We start from the raw sequence: 13,345 nt of genomic DNA on the forward strand, positions 1-13,345 counted from the left end.
GGCACATGCCTGGGTTGTGGGCTCAATCCCCAGTATGGGGCGTGCAGCAGGCAGCTGATCAATGATTCTCTCTCATCATTGATGTTTCGCTCTCTCTCCCTCTCCCTTCCTCTCTGAAATTGATAATATATATATATATATATATATATATATTTTAAATATTGTCTTTCAGAAATTTAAGGGGAGAAGAATGGGACAGTAGCTAGGCAGGTATGAGGGGTTGGAGGAAGCTTATTTTAGAATGGGAGAAATTTGAGCACATTTTGCTGAGAAAAAAGATGATAGTATCAAATAAGAAATTCAGGAGGAGAGAGAGAGAGAGAGAGAGAGAGAGAGAGAGAGAGAGAGAGAGAGAGAAGAGAGAGGAATGGAAGAATGAGAATGAATCAAGTCCAAGAAAGGGCAAAAAGAGATGGATCCAGGGCAGAGTTTGGCTTCAGAGTTAGTAAGAACAGCACATGGCATCCTCTGAACTGGAGGAATCGGACGTGTACTGTGTCCAGGGCAGAGTGGGGAATTAAGGAATATCCCACCTGATGGGGTTAATTTTTTCCATAAAGCCAGAGGCCAGGTCATCTGCTGAGAGCAACAGACAGGGGTTGAGAAGGTTTAAGGGTCAAGGTAGCTAGGGGCGCAGAGGAAGGAGAGGAGCGAGGGATTTTGGGGTTGGTGAGAAAATGAACACAGGATGAACACCGTGTTAGGAAGAAAGGTTGCAGAGAGGGTTGACAGTAGGTGGAACCAGACACTCAAAGTCTACAAGGACTCTGTCACAGAGGGACTAGAGAGCCTGAACGGGTGGACAGGCAGGAGGCTGTGGGCCAACGTGGAAACAGGAATCCAGACATTGGCCAGTGAGCGGGGCCAGGTGTTTTCAGGAACAAGAGTGTGTACCTGGGTGAGTCGCTGGATTGGGCACCCCAGTCGTTAGGGCAAAGCTCATATAACAAATCCTCTCCACGGCCGGGGTGCTGCTGTCCATCCTCCCCACAAGTTAGTCAGTTTGGGTGCAGCCATGGTGGCTGCAGGGGGTGTGTGCAAGGTCATCAGAAGGGCTTCCATGTCCTGACCCTGTTCTCTCTTCCCAGCCTGGTGCCTGAGGAACGAGGGTGTGAGTTCCGTGCTCCTGGGGTCATCCACTCCCGAACAGCTCATTGAGAACCTTGGTGCCATTCAGGCAAGTGCCACAGCCCTTTCCGACAAACTCCGGGGATCTCATGGTGTCGCTGAAGATGTCCCCAGGCAGTGTCCCGTCTCTCCCCACCTCTGTCCTTCACATCACAGCTTCCCAGTTACATGGAAGTCCCTAACAGGCTACTTCTTCCTAGATTGGGGGGTGTGGGGGGACCAAGGCACAAGAGGTAAGAGAACTGTTATAGACATGAATCCAGGAGTATCCTCTTCTGTTAACAATGTTCTCAGACCTCATTTCTCAGGACCGTTGGTTTCTGTGAGACAAGGCATTCCAAGATCCAAGCCATGTCACACCTGGGTTCCCAGGCCTGGCCATAAAAGCAGCCTAATAACCTGCTTGAAATGTAATAGCCCCAGGACATGTCCTCATTTGTTCTTCCTGCACATTTACTGCCAACCTAGTGTGCCAAGCCCTCACAGCGTCCTGTGTTCCCGCTCCCATCTCAGCCCTTGTGAGGATGTAGTGTAATTGCTAGTCCTCCCTACCGGACTGTAAACTCCTGAGGTCAGGGACCTGTCTGCGTCTTTCTTGCTTCTCATGGATTTCCGGTTCCTAGCAACATTTAAGAAATACCTGTTGAGCGAATGTTCACCACCTTTCAAAAGAAACACGATCAGAATTCTAGTCTGGACTTCCAGGATCACACCTCCCTGGCAGCAAATTCAGGGGTTCCCATCCCCCCCTCCCTCCCAGGTGGATTGCCTGAGACCCGAGGCATTGGATGGAGCCTGAGGGTGTACTCTGGGGAGCCTGCTGGGGCAGTAGGAGGGGGTGAGAGAGGTGTTCCTGGGTGTTCTCTCTGAGGAGAGGGGTGGGGCTTAGTGGCTGGTGGGACCATCCTCCTCCCCCAAAGGCCACATCTCATCCCAGGTGTCCTCCCCTCTCAGCCTTGCTGAGGCCCCAGGAAGGAGCCTGCCCATGACTTGCCATGGCCACCACCTGCCAAACAGATGTCTTTTCCTCTTGCTCACTGGGGAACAGAACTATCAGTTTCTTCCCCATCCCCCAGTCCCTGAAGCAAGCACTTATCTCCCTGTTACCTCTCCCAAAAGAAACAGGTGGAGGTGGGGACCAACCTGATTAAACTTAAAATGTTTTTTTTAAAAAAAAAATCCCTTTGAAAAGCCCAGAATATGCTGGGGATAAAGGTGTGGACTTCCTTCCCCACTGGCACCTTTCCTGGGGCTGTGCAGCCTTGTCGTCATCCCGCCTCTGCTTCCCAGAACCCTCTGAGCCCCACAAACTCCTCCCGGATTCTGGGGGTTTCTCCATCGTTGCATGGGGAAGGCTCCCCTCTTGTGAAAGCCGTCCCACCGTCTCTTCTTTACTCTTGTGCTCGGGGCAAAGATAAAGGCTCCACAGCGATGAGGAAATAGAGAGCAGTCTGTACACAGAGAACTGGAATTCCGTCCAGTGATTTCATTCCACTAATAGGTATCGAGCACCACACCGGGCAGAGTCCTGAGCGAAGAACAGGACCCTGTCCTCCGGGGCCCAGGGGCTGGCTGAGCGTGAACGAGGCAATCTATCCCTTATTCATTCAGCACACCTCTGGGAGCCTGCATGGCCAGGCAGGCACTGATACTGTCCAGCTCTCAGGGAGCTTACGTTCTGTGGGAGAGGCACATAACAAAGTATAATTGCACACGGTGAGGAGGGCCAGTGAGTGAGGATGGTGTTGTAAGAGAGACTACTTGAGAAGTGGGTGGACCTACTTTAACTGCTGTCCTTGCCAAGGCTTCTGGGTTCCTGTGTTCTGAAGCCTGGAAGATGAAGACGCAGCATGTGAAAACCCCGGAAGGAGCATTCCAGACAGGGAGGAGCATTCCAGACAGGGAGGAGCATTCCAGACAAGGAGGAACATTCCAGACACCGGGAGGAGCCTCCAGACACAGGGAGGAGCAGTATAAAGGCCCCCGAGGGGGGAAGGAACAGTGGCTTTTCCCAGGAACTGCCAGCCTAGGCCATGTGGCCAACATGCAGTGAGCAAAAAGGACAGCGGGTGCACTGAAGTGGCGAGTCAGGCAGAGGTCAGATCACAGGACACTGGAGTTTTGTTCTACATGGAATGGATCCTTTGGAGGGTTTTAAGAGGAGGGACATGCTGTTATTTGAATGTTTAAAGACTGCACTGCTGCTGTGTGGGAAGTAACAGGAAGAAAGGGCAGTTGTCCAGGTGACAGGTGATGGGGCAGCTAGGGTGGTGGCCATGGAGGTAAAGTGCATGGATGCTGTAGGATTTGGAAATAGAGACAGGACTTGCTGACAGCCTGGCAAGAAGAGAGAGGCCCCGAGGATTCCTGTAATGCTACAGAATTCCTGTGAACACTGCCACCCAGGGGAGCCGCATGCCTGGGATGGTAGAGACGTCACGCCTGGGCTGTGGGAGAACTCCATGTAGCTGAGGGTGCATTTCAGAGGAAAACAGTCAGTCATCTTCCCAAAGCACCTCCTCCCCAGCAAAGCTCTGGCCCGTAGCAAGATGGATCACCCATGCTCAAAGGGTGCGAGGCAGGGAGGCTATCCAAGCAGGGGGCTGCCCCCTCGGGTCCACCGTCCCCCCTGACTACTCCCGCCAGCCCAGCAGCTGAGAATTTGCCCGAGGTGAGCAGTGATTGGGCCCCTCCATGGGGTGGGAAGTAAGCTGGGTGGCTGGGGGTTCCCAGCAGTGGAATGATTGGGTGCCGGACAGAAAGCTGCAGTGCAGCAGTTGTCAGGCAAGGAAATTTCTAGTAGGCCCAGCAAGGCAGCTGCTCCAAGGGATAAGATGAGTATAAATTGTGCATAAACTAGAGGCACATATAAATCAGAGCCTCAACAGATGGGAGACTGGAGAAACCAGACTGGAGAAATCGCAGGCGGCCGCCATCATCTGCACAGGCCCCCGTTCCCCCCAACTATACTTAAAAAGTGGAGAGTTGCCTCTCCCCGCTCCACCGCACCAGCCTTAGAGCCCTTGAGCCCCTGTCGCCTAATCTGAGCAGTCCAGGCTCCGCAGCAGCGCCCCTTCACATCCAGGGCTCGTCTTCCCCGAAACCTAAATCTCCAGCCACCATGAGCCACTGGGACCCCAGAAGCAACACTGGTCCTCTGCCTGCCAGTGTCCACCACCCACCTGCCCTGATCCCCCAGGTCCCACTCAGTGAGCCAACCCTGGGAGGAATTCCCTGATACCCCCACCAGGCCCAGCAACACTAACCAGACCGCCCCTCACCCACCAATTGTCCCAGTCAGTATAACACCAAGGTCGCAAAATTGGTGGGCTGTGGGATGTTCATTTAATTGTAGATGGAAATGTTTTAAAATAGCTGTCAACATTTTTAAAAACTGGGCAGTGTCACATAAAACTCTGGATGTATGGTTCCTCTTGAACATTTAGAGCTTGCAACACAACATATATATTTTTTCATGTTTTATTCAAGTACTTTTATGGTTTCGGGGTTTTAAATATCTGAAATTTATTTTGGTGTAATGAACGAAGAATTTTTTTCTCACATGGCTAACCCACTATATTTTTAGCACAAAACTTCCAACAAAGGCAGCTTCTAGATTTGGGTCTCATTGTTGCAATCTCACTTCAAAGAACACATTAGCTTATCAGCGGTTCTCAACCTGTGGGTCGCGACCCTTTTGGGGTTCCAAAGACCCTTTCACAGGGGTCGCCTAAGACCATCGGAAAAACACATATATAATTAGATATTGTTTTTGTGATTAATCACTATGGTTTAATTATGTTCAATTTGTAACAAGGAAAATACATCCTGCATATCAGATATTTACATGACGATTCATAACAGTAGCAAAATTACAGTTATGAAGTAGCAACGAAAATAATTTTATGGTTGGGGGTCACCACAACATGAGGAACTGTATTAAAGGGTCGAGGCATTAGGAAGATTGAGAACCACTGGTTTAGATCCTCTGAGATGCCAGAACTGGTGGGAAATCAAACTCTTCCTTTAGCTCTGAGAGAAAAACATTAAGGGGAACCAGTTTCCCAAGCTGAGTAGCTCTGCTCTTCGGCCAGACCCTACGGGTTCCGAGGAGGCTCTTGAGTGAAGACAGGTCACCCTGGCCAACAGGCTTGCAGCCGAGGAAGGGCGAGGCCGAAACCTCAGAACTGGTTGTCACAATTGTATTTCATCCGTCTCCACACAGGGTCAGGCTATTCCTGTGAAAAAGTCTGCCTTTGTCCCTGGTCTTGTGGTGTAGTGTGTGCCCTTGGCCCACTTCTCACAATGAATGCTGGCCCTGGATGATGTCATCCTTCCCGGGGCTTTAATTAGCATATCCATGGAGATGACTCACAAACCCTCAACTCCAGTCCTGCTACCAGCAAGCAAGCTCCACAGCTGCCCTTCCGCTGCCTACAAATCATTTCCACATGCGTCTCCCACTGGCACCCTGAACTCAGTACATCCTACTCCAAACTTCTCCTCCCGTGAACGCCTGTCTCAGTAATCCACATCATATGTTTCTAGTCATGCAGTCCGGAAACCACCACCATCCTCCAAAATGCCCCAGATCCACACCCCTTTTCTCCTCCACTGCCCCTGTCCCAGTTAAGGCTCTTAAGTGTCACTGCCCAGGACAGTAAGTTTCTAACATCTATGTCCCCTTTCAATCTCCTCCAACTGATCCTTCAAACTACCACTAGGTGTCTCTTTGGTTCACTTCCAGCTAAAAAGTCCCGAGAGGTTCCCCAATGTCTACTGAATAAACGCCCCCCCCCCCCAAAAAAAGATATGCAAGGCCTTCTGCCTTCTTTACCCCAATGTCTCTTTCTCCTGTTCCTACCATCCCCATACCTCCACCGCTCACTTTACGCTTGTATCACTCCGTTTCTTGGACTTTTCACTTTTTCATGCTATGCCATCCACCCAGGATGCCTGCTAACCCCTGGCCATCCTTCACCAGGGTGCTGACCACCAGTGGTAAAGAATCTCTCCTAATCTCTAGACCTGTGTTGCCCAGTACCAAAGCCTCTAGCCACATGTGGTTCTTTGGCGTATGCAAGGTGACTAGTCCAAATGCAGAGTAAGTATAACATGTACTAGAGATCAGAAACACATAGTACTTTAAAAATATGCAAATCGTCTTAAGAATTTTCTATACTGACTACATACTGAAATGTTTTGGCTATAATGGAGTAAAGTCAGGTATTAATTTCACATCTTTTCACTTTTATTAATGTGGCCACTAGAAAACCTAAAATCACATTATGTGGCTCGCATTATATCTCTACTGGGCAGAACTGCTGTGGGAATTATACATTTCTACCAGCCTTCATTTACATCTTATGCCTTCATTTATCCAGCCGACTAATAATTATGAGCACTATGGGCCAAGCACTCTTAGAGGCACTGGAGATGCAGTGAACAAAACAAGGTCCCTGACCTCAAGGAGCTTAGGGTCTGGTGAGGAGTATTTTCCAGTGGTGGTTTTTAAACGTACTCCGGTCTAGACAACTTTGCCCAATAGTGAGCAGAAAGAACAAATATCAAGTACTAACTACATCCTTTGTACTTCTCATGCTCTCAGGTTCTCCCAAAGATGACCTCACACGTGGTAAATGAGATTGATAACATATTACGCAACAAGCCCTACAGCAAAAAGGACTACAGATCATAAGACAATGAATGCATGAGCCACAGGAGCTGCATGGTTCAAATATCGGTCTATGCCGGTACAGAAAGGTGTTCCTAGCCAGTCTTTTAAATCACTTAGCAGCCGCTGCATCAACCTCTAGTGTCCCCGGATTCTGAGGTGTCTGCTGTCGCTACCACTGTGCACCTGAATTATGAGCACATCTGAAAACTCACAACTAAGAAAATCCATTCTATTTTCTTATCTTGGACTGGAGTCACCTATCCTTGCATTGCTCTGTACACCTCATTCTAATGCAATGGAAAGCATATGGCGGGGAAAGGTGTATTACCTTCAGGCATAGAACTTAAAGAAGGCTATACAGACAGATCTGTTTTTTTCAAATGAACAAAATCCACAGATGCAATGTGGATTGTATTGTGTCAGAAAGAAGAGGCTATGTTAATTCAGAAGTCCTGCTTTGGAAAATAAGCAAAAGCAACTTTACATTTGTTTTCCTATTTTCACATTCCAAGTGTTAGCAAGGTGTTTCCCTTATCATTTCAACAAAATGTAATTCCTAGGTATTTGCTTTCGTTACCTTTTAAATATTCAGTGTTGCTTGGCCCCAAAAATGACCCTGTGTAGCAATTTATCCAAAGTGTCTTATAATTCTAATAATGTTCTATTCATTTACACATAGAGATAGTAAAAGGATGAACACCAGTCTCTAATTAGAGACACTATGGTAAATGTATGCAAGTGAGGATTACACTACTATGGAAGCTTAGCTTCGGATAAAATGTAATGCACCTGCAACGAAGTGTTCATTTTTTACTACATTTTATGAAAATCTGCTTTATATTTTTGACTGCTTGTAGGCACAACTTCTGCAAGTTTAAATATTTGAGCTTTAAAAATAAATATACACATGCTTGGTTTTTGTAAGTAAACCTGTAAAATACCCACAAAAGCAAATGTTTGCTGTATAACTAGCACTGGGATTTTACAATATAATGCTTGGTGTTTTTGAGGAGTTAGTAACATGAGAGTAAGCCATGGGTTTTGTGAAAAATGTTGTTACTACTCAGCATATGCTGGGTGAATTAACTTGCCCAATGAAAAACAAATGTTAAAGAATTTCCTGATTCTATAATCACATAATGTGCACTCAACTATATGCATGAAAGCTCACTGCATGAATTAAAGGGGCCTCGCTTTAATATACCTGGAAGCTGAAGCCTACCTACCCTTATGAGTACTCCGCTTGAGAACAGTTTTGAGAATATATTGTGTGTACCTGTAAGAGAGAAGACATTTCCCCCCCTCTTTTGGGGGGTATGTGTTGGGGGCAAGGGTCCTATAACTCTATTTGAACACCTGAGCATGTACAAAATTCTAATTTAATTTTCTGGCCAGCTGGTCCCAATATATAGAAATCATTGAGACATACAGGACAAATATACTATCAGCTTCAAATGCTATTTTATGCCATCATTCCAAGTAAGTTCATGGTTAAGTTCTAAATCCCAAAATGTTAATGTGAAACACCAAGAAATTTCCTTTTTGATTACTACTACCTGTATTCAATTAAGGAAATTGTTTGGGTTTTTGCCCCAGAATATCAGAAATACGGAAAAGGATCATTTTTTATTGTTCATTGTACATTCAATTAATCCAGTGAATACTTACTGTATGTATAAATGAGCTGAAGTTGTCTAATTCAAACTGCAATTCAACTTAATTTGAGTAGAGTAATAAAACCATTTTGCGCATTTAATCTCACAATTAGTTTTTATCTGACCTTTCTTTCACTATAAGGCCATATATATATAATATATATATATATATAATATATATTATATATATATATATCCTATGTAATAAAGAGGTAATATGCAAATTAACCCTCACAAGATGGCTGCCTACGACCAGGCCAGCAGGCGGGTTAGTGAGGGACAACCAAACAACTGAATAAGCAGGCTGCGTGGGGCAACCACGCTGGCAGGGAGGCCGTGAGGGGCAACCAGGCCGGCAGGGGGGGCAGTTGGGGGTAACCAGGCCAGCAGGGGGGGGGCAGTTAGGGGCGATCAGGCCGGCACGCAGATGCAGTTAGGGGCAACCAGGCATGCAGGCAGGTGAGCGATTAGGAGCCAACAGTCCAGGATTGTGAGAGGGATGTCCCGGATTGGCGAGGTTGCAGGCTGGGCTGAGGGGACCCCCCCCTCCCCATGCATGAATTTTGTACACCGGGCCTCTAGTGTATATATATCCAGATCCAAAAAACAGGCAGTAAGACTCATTTAAAAAAATGATGTTGGCAGGTAAGCTACACTGAATGATACCTAACAGAAATAGCAGTGATCAAGATTTGAACTGCAATTCATACTTTTCTTATTAATGGAGCAAATGATTAGCTACTAAAGATATCATTTCTCATTTGGTTTTAGAAATATTCCACACTACAGGTTAAAGCTTCTCAAACTCATTTAAAAGAGCCTGCAAATTAAATGAAATAAGCCTGTGAGAGAAAGACAAGTATCACATGATCTCACTCATATGTGGAATCTAATGAACAAAATAAACTGATGAACAAAACAGATCCAGAGACATAGAAGCATGGAACAGACTGTCAAATCTCAAAAGAGAAGGTGGGGCTGGGGGAAGGGTGGGAAGAGATTAACCAGGGAACTTATATGCACACATGCATAACCCTTGAACAGACAATAGTGTGGTGAAGGCCAGGAGGGGGTTGCAGATGCGGGGTAGATGGGGTCAATGGGAAAAAGGGGGACATCTGTAATACTTGCAACAATAAATATTAATTTTAAAAACCAACAACGAATATAAACATTACTGCTTGTAGGAACAGCTAACTTTTTTAATATACAGGTCATCTGCCATGGTAAATATACTAGATAAGAAATATATTTCAGCCCTAACCAGTTTGGGCTAACCAGTGGATAGAATGTTGGCCTGCGGACTGAAAGGTCCCAGGTTCAATTCCAGTCAAGGGCATGTACCTCGGTTGCAGGCACATCCCCAGTGGGCGGTGTGCAGGAGGCAGCTGATTGATGTTTCTCTCTCATCGATGCTTCTGACTCTCTATCCTTCTCCCTTCCTCTCTGTAAAAAATCAATAAAATATATTTTTTTTTAAAAAGAAATATATTTCATAATTATATCCTTAAGAAAAATTTCCATGCACTCTCATTTTATTTTCTATTTTGGAAAGAATTCCTTGGGAGAGAACATACCATTCCTAAGAGTAACCTGGGTAGCAGCCATCCACATACTAAAATCTCAGCCAAGGGAAATGAAAACTAGAAACCCTGTGCCTGACTTCTCACTTTAAGAACTGTCACTTCATCTTAACAGTGTGCCAAGGGTGTTCAGATAGATAGCAGGCCATCTTCAAGACCATCCCTCTTTTGGCAAATGAGGAAACCAAGCCTGGAAAATGGAGGGATTTGCCCAAACTCACACTGCTGGTTGATGGCAGAACCAGGCAAGTTATTTTGTTCAGTGTTGTTTTAGGTACAATTTTCTTTTTTAGCTTTAAAGCTTTGTAAAGAAGGAACTGTGTGTGAATTTTTAAGGTAAAAAAAAAACAACTTGGGTATGAAGCCAAATTCAGAATCAGTTAAGATGGAAAGGTCAAAGAAGTGATACAATTAAAACTCATGAAGGCAAGTAAGTAGTCTCTAACCACCTCCATGAAAATTTAAACCAACAACTTAAAAACCACTCCTAATCTTCAATTAATTTCCCTACTTGGGAGTCCAAGCAGGCAAAAGCTAACCCCTTCCAGCCCAAAACATGTATCAGTAAATTGGTTCTCTCAATATATGTACATGCCTATGTATGTCCTTCCATTGTGTCTCCAGAAGCAGCATAACTGGCACAAATACTGAAAACACAGAAACAAGGCGGGCAGGATAGCACAGCAGGCACATGCTGGCAAAGAGGCCTGACACTCTGCTCTGTAATGTAACTGCACTGTGCCAGTCACTGCCACACAAAGATCGGAACAGTGACCACAAAAATGCATTTACATGTGTAGGAAATTTAAATGGTGGGTAATATAAGATAATGTACTAAAGATAATGTACTCAGCCACATGGTTCTTATCAAGAGTCTAGGGAAAGTATAAAATTTAAAAAGCAAAGTTTAATGATACTTAGTTAGCGAGACCTTTTATAAGAATTTGATAAGAATCCAACCTCCACATTTCAGTTAACTTTAAAACTTGTTTCAAATTATTCTTTCCAAATTAGAATAATTTATCCAATAGAAAAACCAGTACATTCTTACTGGCTAAGAATAATTTCAAGTCAAGATTTTTATTAAGTTGTAAATGGAGAAACTAAAAATAGGGAAATGTAAAATGTCCCAACAGTTTAAGCCTCTAGTTATCACAAGGGGTGTGAAAAAAGGGGTTTAATCACTTTATATCTCATTTACAACAGAACCCTTTGTTTTACTGGATCTGAGGGTCTTTTGAGATAAAAATTCTACAGCAAGTTTTTACTAACTAACCCAGATCTATTAGCTCATTGTAATTCTATGTGTCACATGGCCGCCATTTCAGATGATGGAGACAGGACTGGGGAATTTGCAAGAGCAGAGTATTGATAACCTGCATGAAACCGTGGAACTGTGAGTACATCTATAAACTCGTGCACAGAAATTTATCTAGTATAGGAAGCTCAAAATCATAAGGATGAAAAACAAGGTGCTGTAGGAAAAAGTTCGAACCAAAATCAAATTTTGCTTACTTACATTTCTACAAATTACTCAGTTTATTAATTCAAGAGCAACTCTTTAAAGAATACTAAGCTGATGCCCCTATTTCACCACCCCATTTCAACTACATTGCCTTAGTCCAATAGTGGCAATTCTTCCCCCATCTATACAGGCACTGCCATCTAGTGGTGATTTTTTACCTGCAATTTAAAAAGATACTTGGCCCAGCTCTGGTAACAAATAGTAGATGCTGATGGTTTGTCAAAGAGGCATTTTGTCAAGTTAAGTAAATGTATTTGGTACATAAACTCCATGCCACTTGTCAAATTACTTACTGGTTACTTATCAACAGGAAAAAAAAAAAACACAAAAAAACAAACAAAACCAGGTTAAAACATAAAAATAAAGCTAACCACTTTGCAGTGAATCTCTTCTGGCATCCCATTTACTATGTATTATCCAATTACACATGAATAACGCACCAAAGAAAAGAACTGCAAACTTCCAGAAGCAAACTTCCAGAATCCTCAGACGGTAATGATGGTCTGGGTCACTGTGCAAGTGTATTTCCTCCCTGTGTTCCTTCCAAGTCCTTGGATGTGGCCTACAGAAACATCTAACACCATGGAAGTAAAAAATGAACTCCCAATAAATACCTTTCTGTACAGTTATAAATAAAACAGCAAGTACTATTTACAACATTCATCTTAATTTACAAGTGGAAACTAAAGATTAAAGTTAGGATTAGGAATATATTTCGTTTGAGGTACTATTATAAGAAACTAGTGGCCCAGTGCACGAAATTCATGCACATTAAAAGGGAATTAGAGGAAATATTTTAATATTGATATTCACGTCCCCTGGTCCGGCACTTGGCGAGGAGGCAGCTTCTTGTCCCTGGCCAGGCGCCGGGCTGAGAGGCAGCCCCACGTCCTGGGCTGGCGCAAGTCCCTGCCCAGCGACGCTGAAAGTCCCTGCCCACCCACACCTGCCTCGCACGCAGCCTCCTACTGTTCGGTCGTTATGGTGTCATGGCGTGATGACCATTTGCATATTAGCCTTTTATTATGATGATGATTACTGGATGTGGTCAAAGCTAATAGGAATATGAAACCACTACTATCTCCTGGGATTCCACAACCTTTCAGTGATATAGGTTCAAGAGCTTCCCAAACTTTTTAAAATCATGGCACACACATAAAATCATACTAGTAATATCTGTACACACACTGGTTAAAAAATGCAAGAGACTGCTCTCAGCTGGACCCCCAAGGACTGAAAAAAGCAATATTTTATTCCCAATCAATGGGAACCTGTGGTCTAAAGGTCAAATTTATGAACGTATGAATGGGAAAATAATGACAAGCACTAACATCACTTTAATCCTTGGAATGCTCTTAGAATTCTGGAGCTAAGATCACAAAAATTACTTTGGTCTTTTACATCCATATTCAGGAGAGAGGTTCTCTCTCTCACCCAAAACTCCTCCAGGGACAGAGACCCCACTCTAAGAAAACCATGATGCCAGTCTTTCAACAAGTCAAACTAACATGGAGGGTCAAATTGGCATCTCCGGCTACCAAAGGCCAAAGCTGTACAGCTGAGCAGTGTGTTTTAACCCCACAGGACAACTCTCAATTGCCAGAGCACTATTCTTATTTTTTTCTTTATGTTTTCCCATCACCATGTATCCTTCCCATACCCTCAACCGTCTCCACCCTCCCTCCCTCCTGGGTACTGTTTTTAGGTTATTACCTTGGCTGCCTTTCTTCCATTTTTTGTTTTTTTTTTAAAAAAAAAGGAAGAAATTTTCCACAAG

General features: G+C 44.4%; 1 protein-coding gene across 2 annotated transcripts in view; it reads left to right on the top strand.

The window, feature by feature from the left end:
• Nucleotides 1–8,569, top strand: part of KCNAB1 (potassium voltage-gated channel subfamily A regulatory beta subunit 1) — a 293,179-nt gene extending 284,610 nt beyond the window's left edge. For both annotated transcript variants that reach the window (XM_059686873.1, XM_059686874.1), the window contains exons 13-14: nucleotides 1,089–1,177; nucleotides 6,737–8,569. In XM_059686873.1, coding sequence (XP_059542856.1) covers nucleotides 1,089–1,177; nucleotides 6,737–6,826 — 179 coding nt within the window. In that variant the 3' untranslated portion in view covers nucleotides 6,827–8,569. The remainder of the gene's footprint in view (nucleotides 1–1,088; nucleotides 1,178–6,736) is intronic.
• The last annotated feature ends 4,776 nt before the right edge of the window (nucleotides 8,570–13,345 follow it).

The sequence above is a fragment of the Myotis daubentonii genome, chromosome 3, assembly GCF_963259705.1.
Source record: "Myotis daubentonii chromosome 3, mMyoDau2.1, whole genome shotgun sequence".
NCBI lineage: Eukaryota > Metazoa > Chordata > Mammalia > Chiroptera > Vespertilionidae > Myotis > Myotis daubentonii.